The sequence below is a fragment of the Anguilla anguilla genome, chromosome 9 (assembly GCF_013347855.1).
Source record: "Anguilla anguilla isolate fAngAng1 chromosome 9, fAngAng1.pri, whole genome shotgun sequence".
Classification (NCBI taxonomy): Eukaryota; Metazoa; Chordata; class Actinopteri; order Anguilliformes; family Anguillidae; genus Anguilla; species Anguilla anguilla.
In genome coordinates, this window is record NC_049209.1 from 17,155,462 (window position 1) to 17,180,894 (window position 25,433).

Genomic DNA, 25,433 nt, shown 5'->3' on the forward strand with positions numbered 1-25,433 from the left:
CCCACTGCAACAAAAATAGTCATAATCCCTTACATAAATATTAACAGAATATATTTTTAAACAGTTGGTTTCTGTAAAAAGCAGTCAGGTAATTATCAAATAGGATTACGTGGGGAAACAACAGACTATATTGGGCCAGGTAAGCCTAGGGGAGGGGGCAGAGATCATGGTATAAAGACAGAACAGAAAGCAAGTGGCAGCCATTCACACAAACCGCAAAAGCCTCACACCACACTGGAATTACAAGGACACCAGTGTGCGCACTTACTGTGAACAGGTAACATTATCTTTCTGCTTTGCATGTATCTAATCTCAGTTTGACAGAGTTATTGGTTTTGGAGTAGACACTTTGAAAAAACGTTAGAAGTACACAAACCCAACAATTGATTGTTCGATTGCTACGAGACAGGTATAAAATTTCTGGTAAAGATGTTTGTGCATAATATTTTAAAGGTAGTTGAATTTGTTTAGCTATGAAGTCGAAGTGCACTAAGGAAATGAAAAAGCAAAAAGGAAAAGATTGAAAGCAATCAGTTCAAACAGTGAATTTCTATATTCAGTATGCGGTAAAACATTTCAAGGTAATCTGCGTGTCAGCCTTTATAAGTGATGACTGAATGATGAATGATGGTATTTGATGAGTCAAAGTTTTACAAATCTTTCAAACATTGTTGATTTTCAAAGAGCATTATTGCATGTACCAATATATTTACTCTTTATTATGGTGTTTTTTTTAGCTTTTTGCAGAGATGTGCTGCAACCTTCTGGGCTGAGCTTTAAAAAACATTCATTGTGATTCAATTAATATTTTTTTAAATGCCATGCCTGTCTGCAGAACAACATAAATGTTCTATTCTTGAAATTAATGCCATGTTTAATCAAAGTGACATTTTATTAAGATATAAAGAATCATTTCCAGGATTTGGCTTTTGATGGTGGCATCCAAAACAATTATGCTGACATTTAGAAAATGGCAATGATGCATTGCATTGATACAGTTAGCAGTGGTCATTGTGTACTTTCAGTTAATTTAATAAAATCATGTTCAGTATATAAAGGAATGGAAAATAGATAGATCATCTGTGTGGTAAATTAGAATACAAATCTTCGGCTTCTAAAATGTAAAAATATTAAACCTCAAGTTCATCAAATTTATGACACCGAAATACAAATTTGTTATTCGTAGTATTACCTGAATTAACTGTTCATGTAAGTTATGTAGTCTGACACTTATTAATATATGCCTCCAGAAAGTTAATATTTGCTCTTCACATAGAAAAGGGTAGTGGGCAATTTATTAGCATTACCTGGAATTATGGTTAACTTGTTTACTAAGTGATAGCTTTTGGTGATTCATTTTTGTAATCATACAGAAATACTGACATTAGAGTATCTAATACAATTAGCAGCATATGCAAAAACATACTTTTTATTAACACAGGAGGGCCTGTGTTATTAATAAAAACTTTATCAATCTGAATCTCAGATTAATAAAATCTGGCAGTGTAATATAATGGGTTAGAAGTTGGTCTTGTGACCTGAAGGTCATAGGTTCAATTCCCAGGTAGGACACTGCCATTGTACCCTTGAGCAAAGGTACTTAACCTGCAATGCTTCAGTATATATCCTGCTGTACAATTGGCTACAATGTAAATGCTATGTAAAAAGTTACGTAAATGGCTCTGGATAATAATCCACCACACATTACTGCAGCCTGGAACTGAGGGAGTACATGTACATCTGTCTTTTTAACTTAAAAAATATATTGCATGTCTTTGTTGTCACAAATATATGCAGCAAAATAACCATTCATGGCTCCATTAAACTGGAATAGTGATGTGCCCATTGCATGCAAATTAAATACACATGCTTGAGGGACATTCGTGCCACAAAACAAAAATCCTAACCAAGATGCTTTTTCTGTAACGAGCAGCTTGGTCAGAGTTAATTTAGTTATACACTGTAAAAATAGAAATGTAATGCAAGTAGACTAAGACCCACACAGGTTTACAAAGTTGCTGCACGCATCCCCTGCCTAGTTTGCAGCAGAATAAATTGGTGTGTGTGAATAGAGATTAGAGGAGCTAATTCCCAGTAAGGCCTTTAGCTGAGATTAGGTGAAATTAGTTTGAGACCCTAATGTAATTTGTAGAGATTAGCCCCTCCAGGGATATCCTTTTTATTTCTGGCTTGGTTGGAATCTGCCTTACAATGCCGTGCATGTAATCTGACAATGCTCAGTTAAGAGACAGATTCATTTCCATTTTCTCTTCTTATGTCATTAAGTGTACTTCAAATTGGTCTGTTTTAGTAATCACACATTTGGTTTTATAAATTTTGCCCCTATGTATAAAGTTATTGTTTATTATTGACACCCTGCTGGTGCTATTGACAGTTGTGTTATCTTCGCAGAACCCCAGAATACAACCAGGCAGTCATGTCAAAGTAAGTCTCTTTCTCTTGCTCTGAATTTACACCAAATCAAACTAAAAATGCTTTATGGGGCAGCTGGGTGAATCTCCCTGTTAAAGGACTGTTGTAGTGTATGGGTGGCCAACTGTGTCAGTGCCAGCTGTGGCCAGTGGCCTCACAAGGACGTGTATAATCGGTAGAAGTGTCATCTAAGGGTAGTGAGGGTTCAGTCAGCCTGGATTACGGTTTTCAACGGACCTGAACTTCAAGCCTAACCCGGCCCGAATTAGTTAAAGCCTGAACTTGGCCTGGCCCAATATCACATGTATTTTACTCAGCCCGAGCCCGATCCAACCCGAACAAAAACATATTTTTCCAAAAGCAAGCAATTGGTGAAACTGTTTTATTGTCTGGTAGTTCACTTCTTAGTCTTAATCTTTGCATAGGCTGATAGCCTATTATTATTAATCACACAGCATACAATACTTTAAATACAATCGAACATTTTATTTAAAAAATAATGTAACTAACAATCGGATAACCCTCAAATTTATAAATCCAAACACCAAATACCTTTGGCAATGTAGTACAATGGGTAAGGAACTGGTCTTGTAACCTAAAGGTCACAGAGCAAGGTATATAACCATCAGTATATATCCGACTGTATATATGCAATCTAAAAGTTGTGTCTGGTCGGTCTGGATAAGAGCGTCTGCTGTAATGTAATGTACCTTCCACGCGTCTGACTTTTCCTCCTGAGAGAGCAGAACATATTCGACCGTCGCCAACTTCTTTTTTTCTTTTTTCCTGATTCCGCATCCATCTTGTCACGTCTTTTTCTGACTTTGCTTTTGTTGTTGTGAATTTATCATTGATAGGATATCCCCGCCTCCATTCCATTCCTTTAGGCTATATCATAATCCAATTGATCAGGTTAGAGCGTGGCAGCGTGCTAATAGCAATTTGCGCTAAAGCCATATATATACCGTGTAGTTTGTGACAGCAAACAGGAGTTTGAGGGCTATTAGATAGCTACATTTTAACTACAAAAGAAAGTTTGATTGACTCAAAATTAAGCAAATCAGCACACGGACAGTGCTCCCCTCACATGTAGAAATGCAAGGTAAATAGACACAGACAAACCTTTTCTTTTACTCTGCTGCCCGTGCCCAAACCAACCTGAATCAATTATCAAAAATTCTTGGCCCAAAACCGACTCAAGAACGCTAGCCTGGATCTCTTCCCGTTGCTCTTTGGCGACCCCCAGTGGTCAGTGAGGTGCCCACTGTCTGCTTGCTAAAGCAGCACATGAAGTGTCTTGCTCCAAGTCATGCCTGTACAAGCTTGGCTTGTGGGCTGTGATGTGAAAAGAAGCATCTGGAGAATGCATGCTCATCTACACTCACCACACATCAACTGCTCAATATTTGCCTAATATGTAACCTCTTACTAACACCAAAATATTTGGTTTTGTCAGTTCTAATCCGATGTCGTGCATGGGTATGCAGTACAAAGAATGGCACTCATTATCTGACTTTTCCTTTAAGAAATAAGAAGGGAATATGCAGTTCATCTAAAGTTAATAGTTCCTTTTTCTTTGGTCTTTGTACAGAGTCTTCAAGAAAACCAGTGGGAATGGTCAGGTGAGAGGATACATGTTTCACATTGGGCAATATAAACAAAGGCCTCCATTGCAACACCATAGTGGCCAGATGAGGGTTTTAATAATATTGTAAATATCTAGACACAAAACAAATGAACCTGAATGTTTGAGAGTAACTGAAGGATCTGTGTTCAGAAACATCAAAACATATGCTGTAAATGTAAAAACCTCTGTGGTAACAGACCTACTATGATGTCAGAATGTTAAGATGACTTTGGACATGTGGCCATACAATTGTCCTCAATCAACATCTCTTTTATCTTCAGATGACCATTTACTTGGGGAAGAGAGACTTTGTGGACCATGTGGAGTCCGTGGATCCTATTGGTGAGTCAATGTTAAAGAGTAATTGCACTCATTGTTTCAGCCTGGCTCTTTCTACTACACAATTTTGAAAAATGCCACCTGGGGTGGGTGGAGTAGGTGTGTCAATCTCATTCGCATTATGTATTCTATATGCAAATGAATTTTTAAAGCATAGCTGTGCCTGACTCACGAAACCTGGATCAAACTGTTAAACTAAGCATTGCAGATTAAAGATGAATCAAGATTCAGCAATTACATGGACTATTTCTCACTTCAAATGTTTTGGAAACATATTTTAGTGGACTATTTAGGTGGAATATGAACAGGTGGTTTATGAACAGGCCGCCATATTTCTCTGGTTTGAAAAATATTTGTGAGCGACTGGTTATTTTGATTGACATCAACATGACATAGTAGTACCTCCAAAGAGGTTCTCCGTCATCATGATTGGGGTGGGGCCAGAGCATTTTTCAAACATTAGAGGGCAGTACCAAGACGTTTTCAACCAGTTTGTTCTGTCAAATGACATTATCTCAGAAATGTTGAAATAACAGCATGGATTAAAATGTTTAATTATAAAGTCAGCATACAAACATGTTGACAGCTTTATTTATTTTATTTTTTTTAAGTGATCTAGGCTGTAATTACCCTTTAAATTGTCACATCAATCCAATGGAATCTTGCACTTCTGTTCAAGATGAAACTGTGTTTTTCAAGAGGTAGCTAGTTAGCACTGAAGCTGGACTGACTTCTGTTTTACATGTTCTCTCTAATAGACGGTGTGGTAAAGATTGACCCGACAAATCTTGGAGGCAAGAAAGGTAGGCTTTATTCTCTGATGACTGATGAGCTTGGTAAGACTTTATAATCATGAGTGAATTAGCTAGGTAATGCTTTAAGTGCATGACTGAATGAGCTTGGTAATGCTGTATGAGCCAGGTTGCCAAATCAGTCCTGCCTCTGCGCTCATCTACATTGCCTCTCTGTACTTGGTTTATTGTGAAGGATGGAACACAATTGCAAAAGAAATTTCATAAACAAATTGAACAAATGACAAGATCCTTTGTTTTAGAGAACTAGTTTGAACTGACCTCCTGTAAATAATACAGATTGCGCTTCAGCACAGAAGGCAAATAGATATGAGAGCAATTAATTGGTACAGTATTGAACAACAAGATGATAACCCACCTTCCCTCCACAGTCTGGGTCTACCTGTCCTGTGCTTTCCGCTATGGTCGTGACGACATGGACGTGATGGGGCTCTCATTCAGGAAAGACATCTGGACACAGCGCAAACAGATATACCCTTCCCTTGGAGACCAACCAGCCCCCACCCCTATACAGGAGACCCTGATGAAGAAAGCTGGTGACCAAACATATCACTTTACATTCAACGTAGGTCCTTATTCTTGTATATACCCCTGACTCACTCCCAATCTTTGACACCCTGAGAGAATCAGTATCCATGTATTCATTTACAAATGTTGGCACAGACCCTTGACCCCAAATATGATTCTCAAGTCTGTTCTTTTTCTTTTTGGTACATTGCCATGTAGATGTTAATTTAGATGAGCATAGAGGATAGTGAGGTTGAATCATTTCACCACCTCTGTTTCAGGTTCCAACCAACCTGCCCTGCTCTGTCACTCTGCAGCCAGGCACAGGAGATAAAGGCAAGGTATGACCTAACTCTCTCTCCGGACATCTCTGAAATAAATAAAGGCCCAGAAACGCTCTTGGGAAAGTAATCACTCCTGCTCTCTATTGCTGCAGGCCTGTGGTGTGGACTTTGAAGTAAAGGCATACATTGCCAATGAAGCAGATAACCCTGATGAGAAAATCAGTAAGAAGTACGTTCAACCCCTCAAAAGGCACTGCCAACCTCACTGCAGCTTATAAGCCCAATAAGAACAACTTGTCTCTTGTATTGTGTACCGGGCAACCACTGATTGGGAACTACATTAACACAGAACCGATAATAATTCAGTACGCCTGCGATCTCCATCGCTGTTACGGAAATGCATAAGAAGAAAAGAGGAAAATTTATGGAATATAGGAAGTAGAATCCTTACTTGTGAAATCTGACACCTGCAAATTAATGTGTTCTTCTGAATCATGCAACGTGAGAATTTACCTATACATTTATGTCCCCCACAGGGACACTTGCCGTCTGATCATTCGCAAGATTCAGTTTGCCCCAGATAACAAAGGCACCGGACCCAAGGCCGACATATGCAAGCAGTTCATGATGTCAGACAAGCCAGTCCACCTGGAAGCATCCATTGAGAAGGAGGTATGAAGTCCAGTTCGGTTGCAATGACAGGAGGAGTCTTGCATTCCTGCTGTTGCCACTCCCTTCACTGATGCCACCAACCATCACCTCTTTGTACAGGAAAATAATCTGATTTGCATCCAGATCTTCACTGTTGTCTTGTGGGTTTCATTCCTAGATATATTACCATGGTGACCCAATCCCAGTCAGAGTAAAAATCCACAATGAATCCAATAAAGTGGTGAAGAATATCAAAGTGTGTGGTAAGTAAGAAAAGAGGACGGCAGAAAGAGGTTAGAAGCATAAAGTTCAACTGTAGGTTAACTTTTAACTAATTGGTTAAAACTTATTAACTATTCAAAAGCAAAACACGACACATTTATTCTGTTTGGCTCTCTTATCCATATAATTAACTCTAAAAGTTATTTTTGTAACCATTGCTGTTCTCTATCATCAGTTGACCAGACCGCAGATGTGGTGCTCTACTGTGCTGATAAATACAACAAGACAGTTCTGACCGAGGAGTTTTCGTAAGTGGTCCAAACACATTATTCTTTTGTGTAAAACATTGTTTGTTTCATTCAATTCAATATTAATTAAATGTAGTATTGTGGCATACAATTAAATATTGTAGGCAGATGTATGTACCATTAAGTATAATAAAAAATTCTGTTAAGTTCATTTAAGATTCCAAATATACAAACATCAACATTCAGAGTGTGTCTGGTATAGTTACACATGAGCTAGCATGTCTCCAACTCTTCTTGTGAATAGAAATGTTTGTATATTTTTTTGTTTATTTCATTTAATTTATTTATAAACCCATTCGTTCAATCAAATTAGCATTCCTGGGTTCATACACAAAAGAATTACAAACACATACAAATCTAAGTAATGCATAATAATTGTATAACGGTACAATACAAATAGCAAAACTCCTGTTCAAAGAATGACAGCATTATTGGCTGCAGTAACATTTTGACCTGTCTTTTGAAAACGTGCATGTCCCTGGTTAATTTTAATGAATCTCTGGTAGAGTACTTCTGATAAGCTCTGCAACATCTTTACAGTACAATGTAAAAATGTTCTCCTGGATGTTTATGGCAGCGAGACAGTGGAGCCCAATGGAACACTGGAGAAAGTCCTGAGCATCACCCCATTGTTGACTAACAACAAAGAGAAGAGTGGTCTGGCCCTGGATGGCAGATTGAAGTATGAGGACACTAACCTTGCATCCACTACAATGTAAGCAAATTTTTCTAGTTTATTATTATTATTATTATTATTTGGAGCTCAATAGAACCACCACACATTTTTATTTGGCCAATGCTACAGGGCTGGAGTAGCTGTCAAGGATCAAGGAGAGAAAATAAATTGTTCATTTAATATCAATCTATTTTAAACATTCTTTGGTCGCCATGTTGCCTCAGATTAAACTTGTCTCATGCAGGGATTTTAGATCTTGGTCCAGATATCATATGTACTAAACTCCATTCAGATTCAACCATGTAGGAGGGTATAGAATTTTTGTTTTTTTGTTTTTTTAATGCAAATGATGGAAAATCCAATATCGTGGACTTTTTGGTTCCTCTCTCTTGCAGCTTGCGGCCTGGCATGGAGAAGGACGTGCTAGGCATCTTAGTCTCCTACAAAATTAGGGTCAACCTCATGGCAACTCGAGGAGGGTAAGGCAGCTCTCCAGACTCTACGTATTTGCCATGGCAACGCACATTAGAAGTAAATTCTAAAAAACGAGTCTGTTTCTAAATCACTAAAATAGTACGCATCAACCCAATAAAAGCAACCTGAAATGTTTTAATTGTATGAAAATATGTATTCTTATATGTTATATGTAATGTTTATTTTCCCTCAGCCTCTTGGGAGACCTGACCGCAAGGTAAAATCATAATTTCAAACAAGTAATTTTTTTTAAGTAATGGAACAGCGTGACATGATGATACCAGTGATACCAGCAAATAGTGGCGCACATACTGTAGTGTCATAAAAAGCACAGGTGTGAGCTACATACGTAACCGTAGGAAAGTGTGTTGGATTGTTCTAAGGATATCTCATTGGCTGTGTGTTTTGTTCTAACAGTGACGTAACTGTGGAACTCCCCCTGGTTCTGATGCATCCTAAACCTGCCGGTAAATATCAGAGTCATTAGTCACATGACATTTGAGCATTTGTAAACCCTTTCAAGTATTTTATTTTATTTTTTGTTCTAAGTTTTGTCCTGATGGAGGTGATGGTACTTTTAAAAGTCTAATTCAGCAGAGACAAGTTACGCGAGTGAAGATAAGTGTTAACAGTGCTGTTGATTAAACAATTCTCATGATTTTTTTTTCTTTCCTGTTCCTTCCTCTTCTGCCACAATGATGACTTTGCAATGAGAAGATGTGTAAGTACAACCTAATGCTGAAGGGAAGCCAGACTAAAGTGACTGACTATGTGTTCAGCTTTTCAATTGGAATGAAAGGAAAAAAAATTTTTTAAAAGGTGTCTATGGTGATAAAATCATGGGGAGCAGTTTTTATTCACTCTAAATGCATACCTGCTGTGTTCACATTTGGAAATGCCTCAACATTGAATAGTCAGCAAGCTTATAGTGAGCAGATACTGAATTGATCTTTTAGTTCACAAACGTGTGAGAAACTACAGAATATTATTTTATCATTTCTTTATGTGTTGGAATTTCCATACGCTCTTCTCAAGAACAACTTACATAAATTACATAAGTAAATACATTTATTTTGACAAAAGTAAATATTCTGAGAAGGACGACCGTGGGAAGGCCCAGTGATGCCTTCTGTCTTGGCCTTTCCTTAACAAATACTTGTTCATTTTATTACACAATAAATCCTCAGTAACTACATGTCCTTAAAATGTACAACTGAGTAATGTGTTTTGATACAGTATGCATATAATTTGAGAAAGTCCTGAGGGTAATATTTTTGGTAATGTCAATGACACACGGTTAATGCTTTTCTCATATGTTTATGCATTTTGTGAACTGCAGCGTACTGGAGTAAAATTCCCGTTCAGTAGTGAAGGTGAGGTCACTTGCATTCTGAGAAATTTCCAAGCAGCAACAGAAATATATACATATATGTTGATTCTTAGTATCAAGCTTATACATTCACAAAGAAACTGACAGAAGTCCAGCCTGTAACATTGCAATGTGATGGTGTTGGGGACTGACTAGCATTACTCTTGTGTATGTTTCTTTCCATTTTATGAACTTCAGCACAGATGTTGTAATTGAGTAGACTCAACACCAGACAAAAAAAGGGAACAACACCAAGGAGCAGCAGAGCAAAGAGATGAACCGAAGGACGGAAAGCAGACAGGACAAGTGGACACCAAAATTTATATAAAAAAAGAATTGCTATGCACTCACAAAAATACTAATTCCCTCATCCAAAGTAAATTGAAAATTTGAAACAGACATATTTCCTAAGGCACTTTATATCTTGATTCAACATAAATACCACTGACTGAGATACTTAATATAATTTTTGTGCCACTCAACTCAATTTGGAATATTGCGTAAAGATTAACTATCAGGTAATGGTGGTGCAAAACACAAATCTGTGGCTTGAGAGAATAGCATGTCCTTATTTAAGAACCTCCGGTCTGTTCGTCTTTCACAATCAATCCCTTCTTATCCAAAATCAAGCATCCCATACAGATAACTTAAGTAGTTTGTCAGTGTGTATAGCCCCAACAGTAGATGTGTATAGGACAAAGAACTTGAGATGTCACTTTTTGTGAAGTGTGTGAAGCTATTTAATACAGACAAATATGCCAGATATATCATTTTTATTGTGCTGGGTGGGGGTGGGGGGGAAGGCAGTTTGGCTCTTTAGTCACTGTTTGTCTTGACCAGAAAATTAGGGAACTGGTCAGCCTATGTAACAGTGGGGGTTGTTTTCAATAAAGAATTTAATTTACTTACATTCATTACAACCGTACAAGAGGATTTTGGAACAAATCACTGTTAAAATAAAACTGTTACCACACAGTTTGTCTTGTGTTTTTTTTTTTTTTTTTACATTGATTTCTTGTGTCAGATCAAAACAAGCAGGGACCTTAGATGGCTGCAGCATATGTACAGGCCTGGCAAAGCATCACCAGGGAAGATACCCAGCATCTGGTGATTTCTATTGGTCACAGATTTCAGGCAGTCATTGAATGCAAAGGTCTAAGGAAGGCAGTAAATAATTTAAGAAAAAAATTAATCTGACGTAATTCCTTAGTACGACTGATGCCTCTGTCTTGTTTTATCAAAACCATACATTTAACCAATAACTATGTTAAGTTCACTTGTCATAATGTAGCCAAACTCGTAGCTTGCTGTTTACAAAGCGCTTTTCGTGATTCCATTGACTTGTGACTTTTAAGTACGTAGCAACTTTCATTTGACAAAATTATATCAGACTAGCCAAAAGATTAATACATTTCACATCAATGAATTTGTGGTAAAGTAAGATAATGTAGTTGTCAAATAGCGCCATCAAGTGGCGATAATTAATAAATTAATTTTTGCCTCCCATTGTTTTCTACTAGAAGGACACGACTTAAGTACAACTCTGAGAGCATGCAGCATGTTCAGGTCTGCATTAAAAAGTTATAATTATTAAGATATAATCATAAAGCAACTCCATGATTCCTTGCACATTGTTCCACTCTCCCAAGATTATCACAGAATAATTTTTCAGTGTTTTCCTTTTCGGTCCAAGTCACAACGCACATGATAAACCGCCTTCACAAGATACAACTTCACACGTCCACACAATAAAGCCCCAAACTTGGCTTATTCTTCTTTTTCATGCCAATTTCAACATCGCAAATGCTCCAGTCCCACAATCAATCATTCTCCCAATTGGACATTTAGCTACATCTTCTGCAATTAACAACGTCTGATCAAAGCCAACTGCAGGATACACGGATGCACAGGCAAAATTGACATATAATGTGATGCTATTTCAGCCAACAGAAGGTAACAATAGCCAGAAAATTACAACGATATTTGTTGAAAGCTAATTTATACACCTGAAAGGCATTATTTTCTGTAATTTCACGCATACAAAGTAATGTCTATAAGTCATTCATTAAAACTTGAAAAATATAGGCTGGGATTACCGTTCGAATAATTGATATCAAAATTAGGCCAAGATACAACAAACAATATTGGGTATTTTACCTTAATTCTTCAGTATGCCCGTTTATGATCTCTATGCTGAAATTTGTGGGTGCCTCGTACTCCAGCACGGTAGATGGCGGTAATGTCACGAACTACATGTGTAAATATAAGTGAATCCTCTGAAGAAGAGTGACGCCTGATACATTCTGGGCTCAGTGGCTATATGCCGTCGCTCGCCAGCAAAGTCGGTTATACCTAATCTAATAGCTATATATTCATTCATTTTTCCCTGCGTGGGCCCAGTCTGACCCACTGCGGATTTGGTTTGGTTTATACCTGTGTCACCTGGCTTCCGTTCCCGTTGTGCTGCGAGGTCTCGCGTACGCCTTAATATTACTCAGGTTGTCCTTGTCCTGCGTTTTCAGAACTCTTTCTAGCTAGCTTGCTAGCTAACCACTCGGATAACATCATAGCTGTTTAGCTACTGGATAGCTATATAGCAGGCTATAGCTATAAGAAGATGACAACCACTGCCGGCGGAGAGTTTGGTAACCCCCTGCGCAAATTCAAGCTTGTTTTCCTGGGCGAGCAAAGCGGTAAGTGGTCCTTATTTTTTTTTCTAGCGAGCCGACGGTAACGTTACGGTAAAAAAAAAAAATCAAAGCTAACTAGTTACTCTTTCGAGGTCGTTACATGGAAGACTAAGGTAAGCCAATGCTGTGGGCGTAATGATGCAGGTGTGACTGAGGTGGAAACGAGGCCTAGCTAGCTAGCAACTCGAAAAGAGATGAATGATAAACCGGGTGGTGAGATCTTAAAAGGTTGGCTGAACGAGACAGACCAGAAGGTTGAAAATAAAGCCAACGTTTGAGGGAAAGGATAACAACTCTGACACCGACGAGGAACACATTAGCCAGTGTTGACGTTGTCAGTGTTCGATAGTTTGCTTTCCTTTAATGATTTTATGTATGGTCTAGGCCTCTTCTGCGCCCAGCGATGTCTGGGTAATCTAGCGAACGTGATGTTGCTTGCTGGTTCGACTGATTGATGCTATGGAATTATTTTAACGATAACGTCTGACTGCTGGCTATTAGCTGTCTGTCACCAGAGTCATTTATTTGACTCATTTATCTAATTTGCTTATAGCTAACTAATCATTTTCAAGATGCCCCGATTATTGGAATAAGATGGTTCTCGGGGGGAGCAAAATTAATTCAGCTGATGGTTTGTTAGCTGTCTTGCTAGTTCGTTTGGCGTGACGGTAAACGCCTACTAGCCAACGTTATTTCAATTTGTAGAAATAATTGTTACAAGATTGTATTGGTTTCTGTTTTGGTCAAATTTAGATGTAGCATATCTAGTAACGTCAATTCTGTGTCTTTAATTCTGGGATGGGCGAATATTTGTTAAATTGACCGTAACTAGTGTAACAGCTAACGTTTGCTGTAAGGCATCTTGCTACTCACATGATGATCCACCCCATAAGGGTTGACGTCACTGAAGAAGGTATGATAGATACTAGCTAGTTGGTAAGGAGCTGCTGATAAACATGTTGTAGTATATTTTTTCAATTATATATGCAAATATAAGGAAAAACAAAAACCATGAAAATCAATACAAACACAAGGAAAACGAAGTCTGTTAGAGTTCTTCCTGTGGGAGGGTCCCTCTCGCTTTACACTGTGGGAGGTTATCTGCATAGCTGCTGTGAGGCCTGTTGTTGATGGGTTCCCCATCAGAAGGCATGGCCAACAATTATGATGGGCATTTGGATGATTTTAGTGCTCGAGTACTTGGCCGTATGTCAATGTAGATTCTAGAATGTGCTGGGATAAAAATTTCAGTCCTTGTCAGCTGTAATGAACTGTTTGACGGCAACCTGTCAACAGAGTTGTTGCGGAGCACTCCTTCCCCCGTTACTGTAACGTATCAGGGACAGCATGCCTTATCAAAGACTCCAACCTCACAATTAACAACATATTGTGCCAAAACAAACTTAAATGATCTAAAGATGGACAGACGGTAGCCCACTCTTGTTTTATCATATTACTCGGCCTAATGTGTGTGCTTCACATTCTTAAAGTAAAATGCTTTATTTCCACGATGGACCAAAGGGAGTAAATCTGCACTGGTGTTACACCAAAAGTTGTTACTGTCAGATTCTGTGACCCTAGCGGGTGTTGAATAGCAATTTCAGCTGCTTTAATGACAACAGCAATGAATGTGAGGCAATATTTGGTCAATCACTGTCTTTTTTCCCCAAGGTTTTAACCTGATCACATCCTTTTCTAGGGTCACAGAATTCGACGGTCATAGTTTCCGGTGTAACACAGGCAACTGCCAGCTGATTGTTTTGTAAACCTCATGCACTTGTTACTGTTGCTGCAGTTGTGCATGCAATTTCAGTCACTTCGCACTGAAGCTCTATTAATTTAACAAATTAATGTTTTTTTTTTTTCAGTTTTCTAGTTTTGCTTGATTTTAACAACTTTACCACGACTGCACCATGACTTTAGACATTAGGCTATTTGTGTGACAAACCCCAGCCTTAATTATGTATATTTGGAATATACCATGCTGTGGGCTGTGTTAAGTGATGTTTTTATTGTATATTGACTATTATAGTAGGCAATAGAAATGGGAAGCAATGAACAGGGCATCTGAAAATTTCTGCAAATCAATATAAACCATTAAAATATGCATTAAACCTTAAATCGTAGACTAAAGTCCTTAAGTGGAGATTCAGTGTGACTAGTTTGACTTGACTTTAAACTCACATTTTGATGTAATTTTCAAAGCAACTGAACTCTCCAGATTGCTTAGAATCAGCAACAGCGGTAAAAGCACGTCGGTCTGTATCCTTCGTGAGGCCAGCAATGTTGAAAACTCCACCACTGTAAAGTCACAACACCACTTGAAATAGTTATAGACTGTGGAGCAAGGATTTCTGACATAACGTCATTACCCATAAAACAAAAAACTGCTAAAGCTGCCATGTAAAAATAAAGAATGCTGCTAAACACGTTTACATTTTTTTTTCCAAATTATTTTTTCCCCAAGTACTTTATAAGGCTGGTGCAGTCCTTGTCTTTTTAATCCTCGGGTACTCCTGCCCATCCCTACCAGCAATACAGTCTTTTAGTCATCAGGGGTTTTCCTGGCTCAAAATAGGGCTTAGGTGGTGCTTGGTGTGACTGCGGCTGCGGTCGGTCCAGCTTTACTGCCACGGTCAATTAGATGCGTCCTCTCCCTATATTTGGCTACATTAAAATTGTAGCCAAATATAAAATGTAGCTACATAAAATTCTGGTCTTCAAGAGACCACCACAATGCTTTGAGATGCAGGCTACAAAAAGAAGATTGGATTAGTTTAATTATTATGGAAGGGTTTCCTTATCGTAAATGCTGGAGTGGTGGTGGGGGAGGGGTATAGCCTATACTAAAGTCATTCCACATGAGTAGTGATATTTGGAATTGTAATATGTCTTGCGATAGGTTGCACTTTTGTCACTCGCTTCATGAAACAGAAAATCCTAGGCTGATCCCAAAATTTCAACAAACTAATCTAAATCTTTCTGGTGATCTGATTTTTCATCTTGATTACCTGTGGAGTTGGCTGCTGCATAATCCAAACTATGGAATGGCTGTGACAATAAATAATCCACAAGATTCTCTTCCCCATCCCACTCTCTGGGTCCCTGCCTCTCTGTGACCAAGCCCACTCACTAAGCCATCAACTCCCTTGTTAGCAGCAGAATTACTTTCCCCCAAATCCATTGTTGCCGTTACAGTTAACTGAGCAGTTTGGTTTTTCCAGACCAAAGCTTGTTTATTGTATGTGTGTATATGGGGCATGCCGCCCCACCAAGGCATACGTACATACATTGGGATGGCAGGTATCTCAATTATGTATGCAAGTAAGCATGCGTGTATGCCAGTAAGTAAGTATGCAAGTAAGCATTCCAAGTATATAAGTATGGAAGTATTTAAGTATGCAGTAAGTATGCAAGTATGCAACTAGAACTGATTTCTATCTGAAATGGTCCTTGGTTTGAAGTAAAATTATTTATATTTTTTACATATAATCATGCACTAACTTGATTCTCTTGTCTTTACAGTGGGGAAGACCTCGCTCATCACTAGGTTTATGTATGACAGCTTTGACAATACATATCAGGTACAGTACACATTGACACTAAAGTGCACAAATCTAAAGACGTACTGTTGGGATCAGTAAATTCTTCTGAATTAATTCATATTTTGCATTCAATGCTGAGTTGTCACCATTTGTAACAATGCTTCAGGTGTCATTGTTCATTGTACAGTGTGCACGTAGACAGTCTGAGTTTTGTGTCATTAAAACTGAATGACCTCTTGATAGTGTGATATGTTTTATTAAAGTATAAAGAAGTAATATCCCCATATGCTGTAATGAAAGTAGCCTTACCGTGCACCTTTTTGTGACATTAAAATTTAATTTTAATGTCTTATTTTCCAGGCAACTATTGGCATAGATTTTCTGTCGAAAACCATGTATTTGGAGGATCGTACGGTAAGAACAGTATTAATAAATTTGTGCTTTTTATTCTTTATGTATAATTTTATAAGACTGGTGGTGTCTGGTCTTTCAAAAACAATTGTCCATTTCTGCTCATGATATTGGAACTGAAGAGGTGGTACTTGTGGAGTCCAGCACTTCCAGCCAGAGCATTTCAGCTGAGTGAGCATAAATGGCATTCATTGCTCTAAACCGGGGTGCTAAACGCAGCTCTAAGCACCTGATTCGACTTGATTGAAGACCATGATTAGTTAATTAGTTGAATTTGGTGTCGTAGTGCAGAGCTAAAACAAAAACCTGCACCCACACTGGCCCTTTACGTATTAGATAGGTCACCCTTGTCCTAAACATTTTATAATCACTCCGCTCCAGGTTTTATGTGTCACCTGTATGCCCTGCTCCAGTGGCATTCTCACTCCGATTTACTCCCTCCTATAAGAATTTCTATATCAGTGGTAACAATGTCTCCACACTCTTTTTCACCTGATCCTCCATTGTCCACTTTTATTATATAATTGTACTTTTGGTCATTTTCTGTGTCAGGATATATTTGCCAAACTCTATCATAGAGCAGGCTAGTTACATCGCTTCAAAACCCCTCAGTGACACACAAGTGCATGTAGGGCCAGCAGGATGTGTCCTGCTCACGGGGGTAAAGTGGCTGGTGCTCAAGAAGACTTAACTGTAATGCCCATCCACCCATGTATTTCATGGACAAGCACTCACCTCAGTGCTATGTTCTGCTCACCTGCTCATCTACTACTGTGTACCTAGCAGGTTGGGTGTCTGTCGTCTTTTCATTTTCTTTTATGTCGCATTACATTGTCCATCTTCACGCCATTTCTCATTATACATTGGTGTCATCTGTCACCCTCATGGTTTGTTTTCATGCTTTGTATGCACATTTAAGTTTTGTTATTTTTTTGTCGCATTTTTGTATTTTTTTAGTTGGCTTTGTCTATGTTCTCCCTCCGTTGGCCGTTTTTCTCGATGTTCAGTTGCCCCACGAGTCTCGTGGATGGCTGCAGATTCAGCTTCAGCACTGGGGCTCAGCTGCCCTGGTGGTTTAGGGCATTCCCAGTAGGTACCACAGCAGGGCTCCTGGCTCATGAGCACCGGCCAGGAGAGAGGTCTGCCCTGCTGGGGACGGGCCCATCTCTTGGCTCTATGGTGCCCTGGACATCGTACAAGTTCCAGTTTGCATATTGTTAAAACGGAGCAACCTGTTTTTTTTCATTTTTTTTTATTAAACATTGTGTGAGCGGAATTCATCTTCTGTATTTTCCCTCTGGTTACTTTTGGTTTGGTTACAGATGCATGAAATATGATTTTACTGGTCTTTATTTTTCATTTAAAAAAATTTTTTTTTTTAAGATTGGAATTGTGTGATAAATGTTGGCTGTTCACAAATTGTCTGTCCAGCATGAATTTCATATGTAATCTAATTAAGGATGAAGCAGTCATTTCTTTTGTAATGATGGAGGCCTTCACATTGGAATGGCAAAGGCTGTGCTGACCTTGTGCTGTCTTTCCATTGGCTCACTTTTGAACAGTGGCTTCTGGCATCTTTAACATGTACAGCAGCAATTAAATGCTCCGAGACTACTGCTTTGTCATCTTGTCAAATGCTGCATGTGAAATCTTGGTCTAACCCTGTGAACTTTTTCCTAATACAGTAGCAAATACTTTGCCTTTATTAGACTGCCTCTTACAGGGGAAGCAGTCTTAATAAAACTGGCGAAGCTTGTTCTCCCTCTCAATCACTCTTACACCTGTGCTGTCTTCTTGTTTCTGCCATCTCCTCCTCTTTTTCGTCTTCCTCCTCCCCTCCCCTCCCCCCTCAGGTGCGGCTCCAGCTGTGGGACACTGCGGGGCAGGAGCGCTTCCGTAGCCTCATTCCCAGCTACATCCGTGATTCCACCATTGCTGTGGTGGTCTATGATATAACCAGTGAGTCATGGCGTCCAGTCCCTGGAGCCACGACATTGCATAGACTCTTCAGGAACTCATATCAGGGGTCCACTTTCTTTATAAATGTGTAACCTATGCATACACGTAAAGGTGCTGGGTATTTTGGTTTCATTCCGGAGCTACTGCTACCAGTAATTTGACACGCCTGTGTGTTTTTTTTTTGTTTTGTTTTTTGGGGGGGGGGGGGTTAGGGTTAGGGGGGGGCTTTACTGCTTACTGTCTCTTTAACCAAGCTCAACCCTGCTACCGCTTTTTTATTTTGCTTTGTCTGCCTTATCTTTGCCTGTGTGTGTTTGTGAACACAACAGCTACACAAGTTTATTTCTTTATAGTAGTTTCATTGAAGGGTCCCATGTTGCATCGTGGGTTTCAGACTACTGTTTGTTCACTTTACTATTCTGTTTGTGACTGTGGGACCTTTGTTCAGATATTTGTCTTATGGGACATGTTGAAGTGTTTACACATGGATGAAATTAGTCATTATGAGATTCCTAAACAAATATGTTCTTCCCCCTTTAGACCTCAACTCCTTCCAGCAAACCTCAAAATGGATTGATGATGTCAGAACAGAGAGAGGAAGTGATGTCATAATCATGCTAGTTGGAAACAAAACAGACTTGGCTGATAAAAGGTAAATAGCAGGGATGTAAGCAAAGTTATTTTTTGACTATGAGCTCCTAGGTCATTGTCTGTGATCTCTGGCCTATTGAGACACATGTCAAGTCTTACAACGATAAAAAAGAGAAGTCTGGCTCTTCCCCTACCCCTACCCACCCTGACTGTAAATGTGTAGTAGCGTCATCTGCCTTTTATGTCATATTTAATTATATTTCATTTGCCATTAATTTATAATAATCATTTTGAGCATCTTATCCAGTCTTATTTTCATCTTGTTTTTTTAAAGCTTCTTATTCTTATGTTTTCTTAAACCGTTGATCTCAGTGATTGGGCTTTACTGTGGAATTTTTAAAATGCATGCACATATTCATGCTGGGCAGAAAAAGTGGGTTTAATTATTTCTGTCTGATTTTCATGGAAGTTGACAGTTTTTAGTCTCTCATGCTTTTACTTATCAGCTATGGTTGAAGGCACTAGTCCCTGTAAAAATGAATTGGATTTGGCTATTTTTTGGCATGTACTGCCATCATTTAACCCAGACATGAATTGCACTTTGGCAATATTTTGAGTCGATAACCTGACATGCACATTTTTCACCACTGCCATTGGTTTTTGGTTTTCAACACCTATGATTATATTTTATTTTGTTCATTTTTTTAATCCTCCCCAATTATGTTCCCTCCCTGCCTTCCTCCTCATCATCACCTATGATTTGCTGTCTGCCGCTCCCCCCCTTCCCCCCCCCCCCCCCCCCCCCCCGGGCTGCGAATAGGGAGGTCACACTAGAGGCTGCTGAGAGGAAATCTCAGGAACTCGGTGTGATGCACATTGAGACCAGTGCCAAGACTGGACATAACATCAAACAGGTGGGTCCCCCCCTGCCTGTGTGAAAGATGCGGTCTGCATACAACCTGGGGTGTGGCTCTCTGAAGGACGGGGTGGCTTTCGGCGTAAGTGCCTGCCTCTCCTGACTGGCTTTCAGTCTTGGTTTTGCGTGTGAAATGTGGTTCTAGGTGTGACCTTCAACTTACCCTCTGCTTACTGTTCAAGGCGTAGACTCAGAAAGACTGAGTGAACTGGTGATATTTGTGGTGACTCTCTCAGTTCCGTCTTCTCTAAAGGTACCTCGAGAAGTGCTATTGTTTTTCAGATGGTGGGAAAGTGCTAACCTTTTCTTTTTCTGCTGACTGTTGTGAGCTCATCTGTCTTCCCCCTCCTTTTCTCTCTCTTCCTTCCCTTCATTCTTTCTTAATTCTGTGTCCATCTGCCAATCTTTCTGCGCATTTGCCTCTGATGTGGTTGGAGCAGACAGATCACCACAGAAGAGGGCGAGCAGAGAGCTAAGGAACTGAATGTCATGTTCATTGAGACAAGCGCAAAGACTGGCTACAATGTCAAACAGGTAGAGAGAGTCTGGCCCATTGTGCTGTGATGCCCCCACGACTTTCTCCTGTCTTTTGGTCTGCACTTCTCTCTGCCTGAGTCACAAACTCCTTCTGCCTGCCTCCATTAAGCCTCTTTGTGTCGACACGTCCGTGCTTGTCACATTCTTGCTCTTCAACCCAACCTTGATCTAAGCTGCTTAAATCAGTTTATCTGGTCTGCTTCACAAACACTTTATATGCAGTCCTGCGTGTTTGGCATGTGCACAATTTCCCTGTAGCTACATCTGAGCAGGTTTCTGCAAGTATTCGTAATGTTTGTTGTCTGTTTTTTCACGTCTGTGAATATTGCCACATTAAAACGGTGTTACGGAAACTCTTATACTTCAATTTACTTTGAGAATTCAAATTTGAAATGTAAATTGACTATCCAATGCATTTTGGGAAAAGAGTTTTTCAGTGTCGCTGCAGCACCAGAAAAGTCAAGTTAATATAATGAAATTTATTTTGATTAATTGGTATCAGAATGGTTGTATTCATCCCTCTTCTGTCTCACTTTACCCCGTCTCCAGCTGTTCCGCCGAGTCGCTGCAGCCTTGCCTGGCATGGATAGCACGCCTGAGAAAAGCAAAGAGGACAGTATCCTTGAGATGGGTCTCCTTTGGGTGGGAGGGAGGTATTGGAGGGGTGAAAATATACATGTAAACTATTATTATTATTATTATTATTATTAATTGCATTTATGTAGCACTTTTCCAAATGCTCAAAGTGCTTTACAGTGAAGGGGAACTCACCTCACCCACCACCAATGTGTAGCACCCACCTGGGTGATGCACGGCAGCCAATTTGCGCCAGAACGCTCACCACTCATTAGCGAAGGTGGAGAGGGAGAGAACATTTATTTAGGCAATTAAGTCTGGGGGATTTTTAGTGACAAGTTTTTGCGAGAGCCGCATCTGGGATTTTGCCAGGACACCGGGGAACCCCCTACTCTTAGCGATAAGTGTCATGGGATCTTTAATGACCACAGAGAGTCAGGACCTCGGTTTAACGTCTCATCCGAAAGACGGCATCTCCTACAGCACAGTGTCCCCATCACTGCACTGGGGCATTGGGGTTTATTTGTACCAGAGGGAAGATTGCCCCCTGCTGGCCCACCCAACACCACTCCCAGCAGCAACTCAGTATTCCCTGGTGGTCTCCCATCCAAGTACTAACCAAGCCCACACCTGCTTAGCTTCAGCCATTTGGCAGGAGCAGAGTGCATGGAGGTATGGCTGCTGGCTATCTATCTCCTCACTCTTCCTCTCACTTCAATTGGCAATTAGAAGCAATTTTTCCCCCAACAGAAACGCAGTTGAGCAATTGCTAAAACTAACTCGCCAGAATGCGTTTTCAAAGAAAAGGTTTGAAGCTTATACGTCAAAGTTAACGACAAATGCGAATTGAATATTGGCCTTAGTTTTCTCAGTTGCAATACAAGCTTTGAACAATGTTGAACATGGTTCAGGCTAATAGTGTGTGTTTTTATTCACAGGGGGGACGTTTTGCAAATTTTTTGTGTTAAGTATGAATGGGCAAATTTGTATTTCATGCATTTTTGTTTCCTCGTGTTCCTTAACCACACCCCCCGCAGTGATTGACATAAAACTAGAGAAGCCTCCGGAACAGCCCGTCACTGAGAGCAGCTGCTCCTGCTAGTGCCTGTCCCCGTTATTCATATCCAACAGCTCGTCTCTCAGTGGCCACTTGCACCAAACACGTAAAAAAACGCCATTCCCTTCGATTCAGTGACTTTTTGGAGTAACCTTGTGGATGTGCTGTTACTTAAGACAAAAAAAGTAAAGTAAAAAAAAAAAAAAAAAAAGATAAACTAGCTAAATTACAGGATAAGTTAAATGCAGATGTGCTCAAAAACCTTCATCTACTACTGCATGGCATATATAGGATTGAGACTGAGATGGCTTCTCCCACCACACTTGAGTTTTCTTGCACTTTTTTGAAGCGAAATCAGTGTCGTCACACTTTACCATTGTTGTATAGTTTAAGAATATATATCCATGCACATGTTGTGACATCAGTGAAGGCCTCTGCTTCTCCAAAAAAAACACGCTTTTCGTTCGGTTGGTTTGTGGTTTTTGTTTTTTACTCTACATGGGGTGTGTAAAGAACTGCTTTTGCAATAGTTGTGCTGAAACTAAACAAAGCTTCTGTCACCAGCGCATTTGGTCCAATCTTTGCTTTTCTGCTGTCCGGCTCTGATCAAGTATAAAAGGTAGCAGTGGGGTGCAATTTCACCACTGCAGTTTGTGAAGGTCACTGAGGGCTAAATATTATGAGTTGTAATTATGGCTGTTCCACTCAGAGTTCAGCTGCATTCAGATGAAATTACTGTATAGTGTATTAAATTAACAGAATATTTAATGTCCATTTTGTTTTCTCATATGATACTATATCTTAAACAAGGGCAGGCTATAAGCAGTGTATATTGGAACATGCATTGAGAAAACAACGGGATGCGTACTTCATTTAACCCTTCATTTTCTCCATAAACTGGAAATTGATAACTCACTTTGCTGTTCACATAGAATTGCATCGTATTTTAAAATGCTCATATTTTCAGTTGGACAAATACTGCATTCCATTTAGTATAACTAGAAGAGTTTCCTGACATGGCTACATCAGCAGTTTTCAATGTCTTCATTACACTAATGCAGGGATGTATGATACAATGGCAAGAAATCTCACAGTTTTAAAGTTTTGAAGGGCTTGCTTGTCCCCATCCCCCCACATATGTATAGGATTGAGTTGCAATGTGGAATATTACACATGTAAGAGGCCTAAGACTTTGAGTCTATTTGCAATTTGCAATTGGATACGTTTTACATAGATACAGCTCTTAATTGCTCAAACTGATTGGTGAATTTGAATGCATATGCAGAGTATTTAATGCATCACTCAAGATGGCATCGTAGTTTACTGGTCGTAAATTTATTTTGATTATGTAGAGTAAATTGTTTCATAATTACTTTGTTTTTTCACACTACCAATTATAGTAGCCTGACCTGGTTATTTCTGCCACCACAGCATTCTTGAACTCATGGTTTATAGTCTCTCTGAACTTGTGCAGTCATTGTCACACTGCAAAGCAAGTATTCAGTGAATGGGAACAGTCATTTAATTGTTTTCTCACATTCACCATGCACACACAATCCACCGACGTACACATACATACCCCATCCACCGACGTACACATAGATACCCATTTGCTAGAGTATGACTTGTAATTTTAAAAAAATGTACATAACTATTGAATCGACCTTGTATGAAAGAGCCCGCTACCTGGATAGGTCACTTACTATTGTCACTGAATACTCATTCCTGTGCTATTCTGGAGTGCGTCTGTCCATTTGAAACATGCTGTCGATTAGTCTTTAGCAAAGTGTGTGTGAATAATGTACTATTGCTATTGGCTGTATAAGAACAGAAGTGTATCACAAAATAAAAAGTAAAATTTCACCAAATGTCTCTCCTGGCCTTGTTTGGGGACCATTTTTGAAACGAGATGAGATTCCCACTACACAAAGGGAAATTTACTTTCCCTCTAAACGTAAAGGCACTAAAACAACAAAAACATCCAAAAATGGATTTAAACAGTATTGTCCCTAACCAATGAAATAAAAATGGATATGAAAGTGCAGATTAAGTGCTCTAGTGCAGAGTGGCTGTATGTGGTATGCTAATGGCCTCTGGTTGGAAGGACCTTCTGAAACGTTCTGAGAAGCCAGTTGGAGCATTAAGCGCTTGGTGAATGCACTTTTGTGGTCCATGATTATTTTATGGAGCAGGTGCTGCTTGTTATTGATGATGATGCTGATTTTCACCCATCCTGTCACTCACTGTTTCCTCTAGTGAGTCTAGGGGATGGGCAATGGTAGAGCTAGCCTACCTTAGTCTCTTAATCCTATAGGAGTCCATCTTCTGGATCCCACCCACCAACAAACAGAAGAAGAAAAAATACCCGTACACCTCTAAGCCACGGATAAAAATGGGAGCACAGGGTGACTTTTTCTTTCTAAAATCCACCACGCAAGTTTCTTGGTCTTGTTTACATTAAGATGGGGGCGGTCGTTCATGCTCTGATCAACAAACCTCTCAATTGTCCTTCTGTTCTCCCCATCATCATTGCCCACTACTTCGCAGTGATCTGAAAATGTCTGTAGAGGTGGTATTATACTTAAAATCAGATGAATATATTGTGAATAAATATAGTGCCCTGTGGTGCTCATGTACTGCAGTGGATGGTACTGGAACACTGTCTGATGCAAACATGCTGTGTTCTCAAGGTATTCCAATGTCCAGCTAATAAGAGTGGTGCAAAGCTGCGTGGACATGAGTTTCATCCAAAGAAGATATGAGCTGGTTTGTATTAAAAGCACTTGTAAAATAAAAATAAAAAACATGATCGTCACTGAGCTACATACCTTCTCACTCTTTCTCCTCTTAAATTAAAATTAAAATCTGACCTGTACTGCTTGTATTAAGTTTCACCTTAAAATGAACACTTATAATTTTCAAATATGGCCTACAGTATAATGTAGAGTATTAGACAGCATATGGCTTACAAACAATGACTGTGTCATGGCCTCCTCGCTGTTGAACTGCTGGGTTTTTGTGAACTGATATTTTTGATGCAGTAGAACTGGTTGTGTGAGAACAACCAGAAGTGCACAGCACGATGATGTCAAACTAGGCAGTGTTGTGACTCATAGCTCCCATTTTGCTACCCTGTTGTTGACTAAATGTGTTTTGGCCAAAAATAAGAATCACATGCCTATCTTTAAAGCTGTGTTTAAAGGGGGAGTGGAAAGCGAATGAAGCGCTGGGCTGCTCTATTGCTCCCAAGTGGTTTCGATTTATTTACACCTGGATGTAAGCCAGACAAAGTTTTGATATCTTGGGATCTTCTTGAGGAAACGTGACTTCAACATACACATAAACATAACAGTAACTCCCAGTTCACCCAGTGTGATTGACTTCATTAGATATAGTTAAATCCATAAGTATTGGGACAGTTGTCAAATTTGTTGTTTTTCTTCAAGTCT

At 39.4% G+C, this 25,433-nt stretch overlaps 2 protein-coding genes across 5 annotated transcripts; both read left to right on the forward strand.

Annotated features, from left to right (window-relative positions):
• Positions 1-219: 219 nt before the first annotated feature.
• Positions 220-10,675, forward strand: LOC118236096 (arrestin-C-like). Of its 2 annotated transcripts, XM_035434152.1 has the most exons (18): positions 220-277; positions 2,413-2,445; positions 4,025-4,055; positions 4,342-4,402; positions 5,158-5,202; positions 5,583-5,776; positions 6,000-6,059; positions 6,155-6,231; positions 6,539-6,674; positions 6,832-6,916; positions 7,111-7,183; positions 7,761-7,898; positions 8,255-8,338; positions 8,527-8,550; positions 8,751-8,800; positions 9,051-9,054; positions 9,673-9,706; positions 9,901-10,675. In XM_035434152.1, the coding sequence occupies exons 2-17, from the start codon at positions 2,438-2,440 to the stop codon at positions 9,683-9,685; spliced, it is 1,083 nt and encodes a 360-aa protein (XP_035290043.1). In that variant the 5' UTR covers positions 220-277; positions 2,413-2,437; the 3' UTR covers positions 9,686-9,706; positions 9,901-10,675. The 2 variants fall into 2 exon arrangements, with proteins under 2 accessions (XP_035290043.1, XP_035290042.1); XM_035434151.1 differs by lacking the exon at positions 9,673-9,706.
• Positions 10,676-11,982: 1,307 nt separating this feature from the next.
• On the forward strand, positions 11,983-23,847 carry LOC118236097 (ras-related protein Rab-6A-like). 3 transcript variants are annotated; one of them, XR_004766993.1, is made up of 9 exons: positions 11,983-12,395; positions 15,918-15,976; positions 16,298-16,351; positions 18,202-18,307; positions 18,848-18,959; positions 19,719-19,812; positions 20,255-20,348; positions 20,901-20,967; positions 21,965-23,847. XR_004766993.1 is itself a non-coding variant. In XM_035434155.1 (8 exons), exons 1-8 carry the CDS (start codon positions 12,320-12,322, stop codon positions 22,027-22,029), a joined length of 633 nt encoding a protein of 210 aa, XP_035290046.1. In that variant the 5' UTR covers positions 11,983-12,319; the 3' UTR covers positions 22,030-23,847. The 3 variants fall into 3 exon arrangements, 2 of the variants coding, with proteins under 2 accessions (XP_035290046.1, XP_035290045.1); XM_035434155.1 differs by lacking the exon at positions 20,255-20,348; XM_035434154.1 differs by lacking the exon at positions 19,719-19,812.
• The last annotated feature ends 1,586 nt before the right edge of the window (positions 23,848-25,433 follow it).

Excerpts from the sequence above, each read along its gene's own strand:
- LOC118236096 (XM_035434151.1), top strand. Across the intron at positions 4,403-5,157 it reads GGAGTCCGTGGATCCTATTG|ACGGTGTGGTAAAGATTGAC; the intron begins GTGAGTCAATGT and ends TCTCTCTAATAG. Across the intron at positions 6,060-6,154 it reads GCACAGGAGATAAAGGCAAG|GCCTGTGGTGTGGACTTTGA; the intron begins GTATGACCTAAC and ends CTATTGCTGCAG.
- LOC118236097 (XM_035434155.1), top strand. The coding sequence starts at position 12,320 with ATGACAACCACTGCCGGCGGAGAGTTTGGTAACCCCCTGCGCAAATTC. Across the intron at positions 12,396-15,917 it reads TTTCCTGGGCGAGCAAAGCG|TGGGGAAGACCTCGCTCATC; the intron begins GTAAGTGGTCCT and ends TTGTCTTTACAG. Across the intron at positions 18,308-18,847 it reads GGTGGTCTATGATATAACCA|ACCTCAACTCCTTCCAGCAA; the intron begins GTGAGTCATGGC and ends TTCCCCCTTTAG.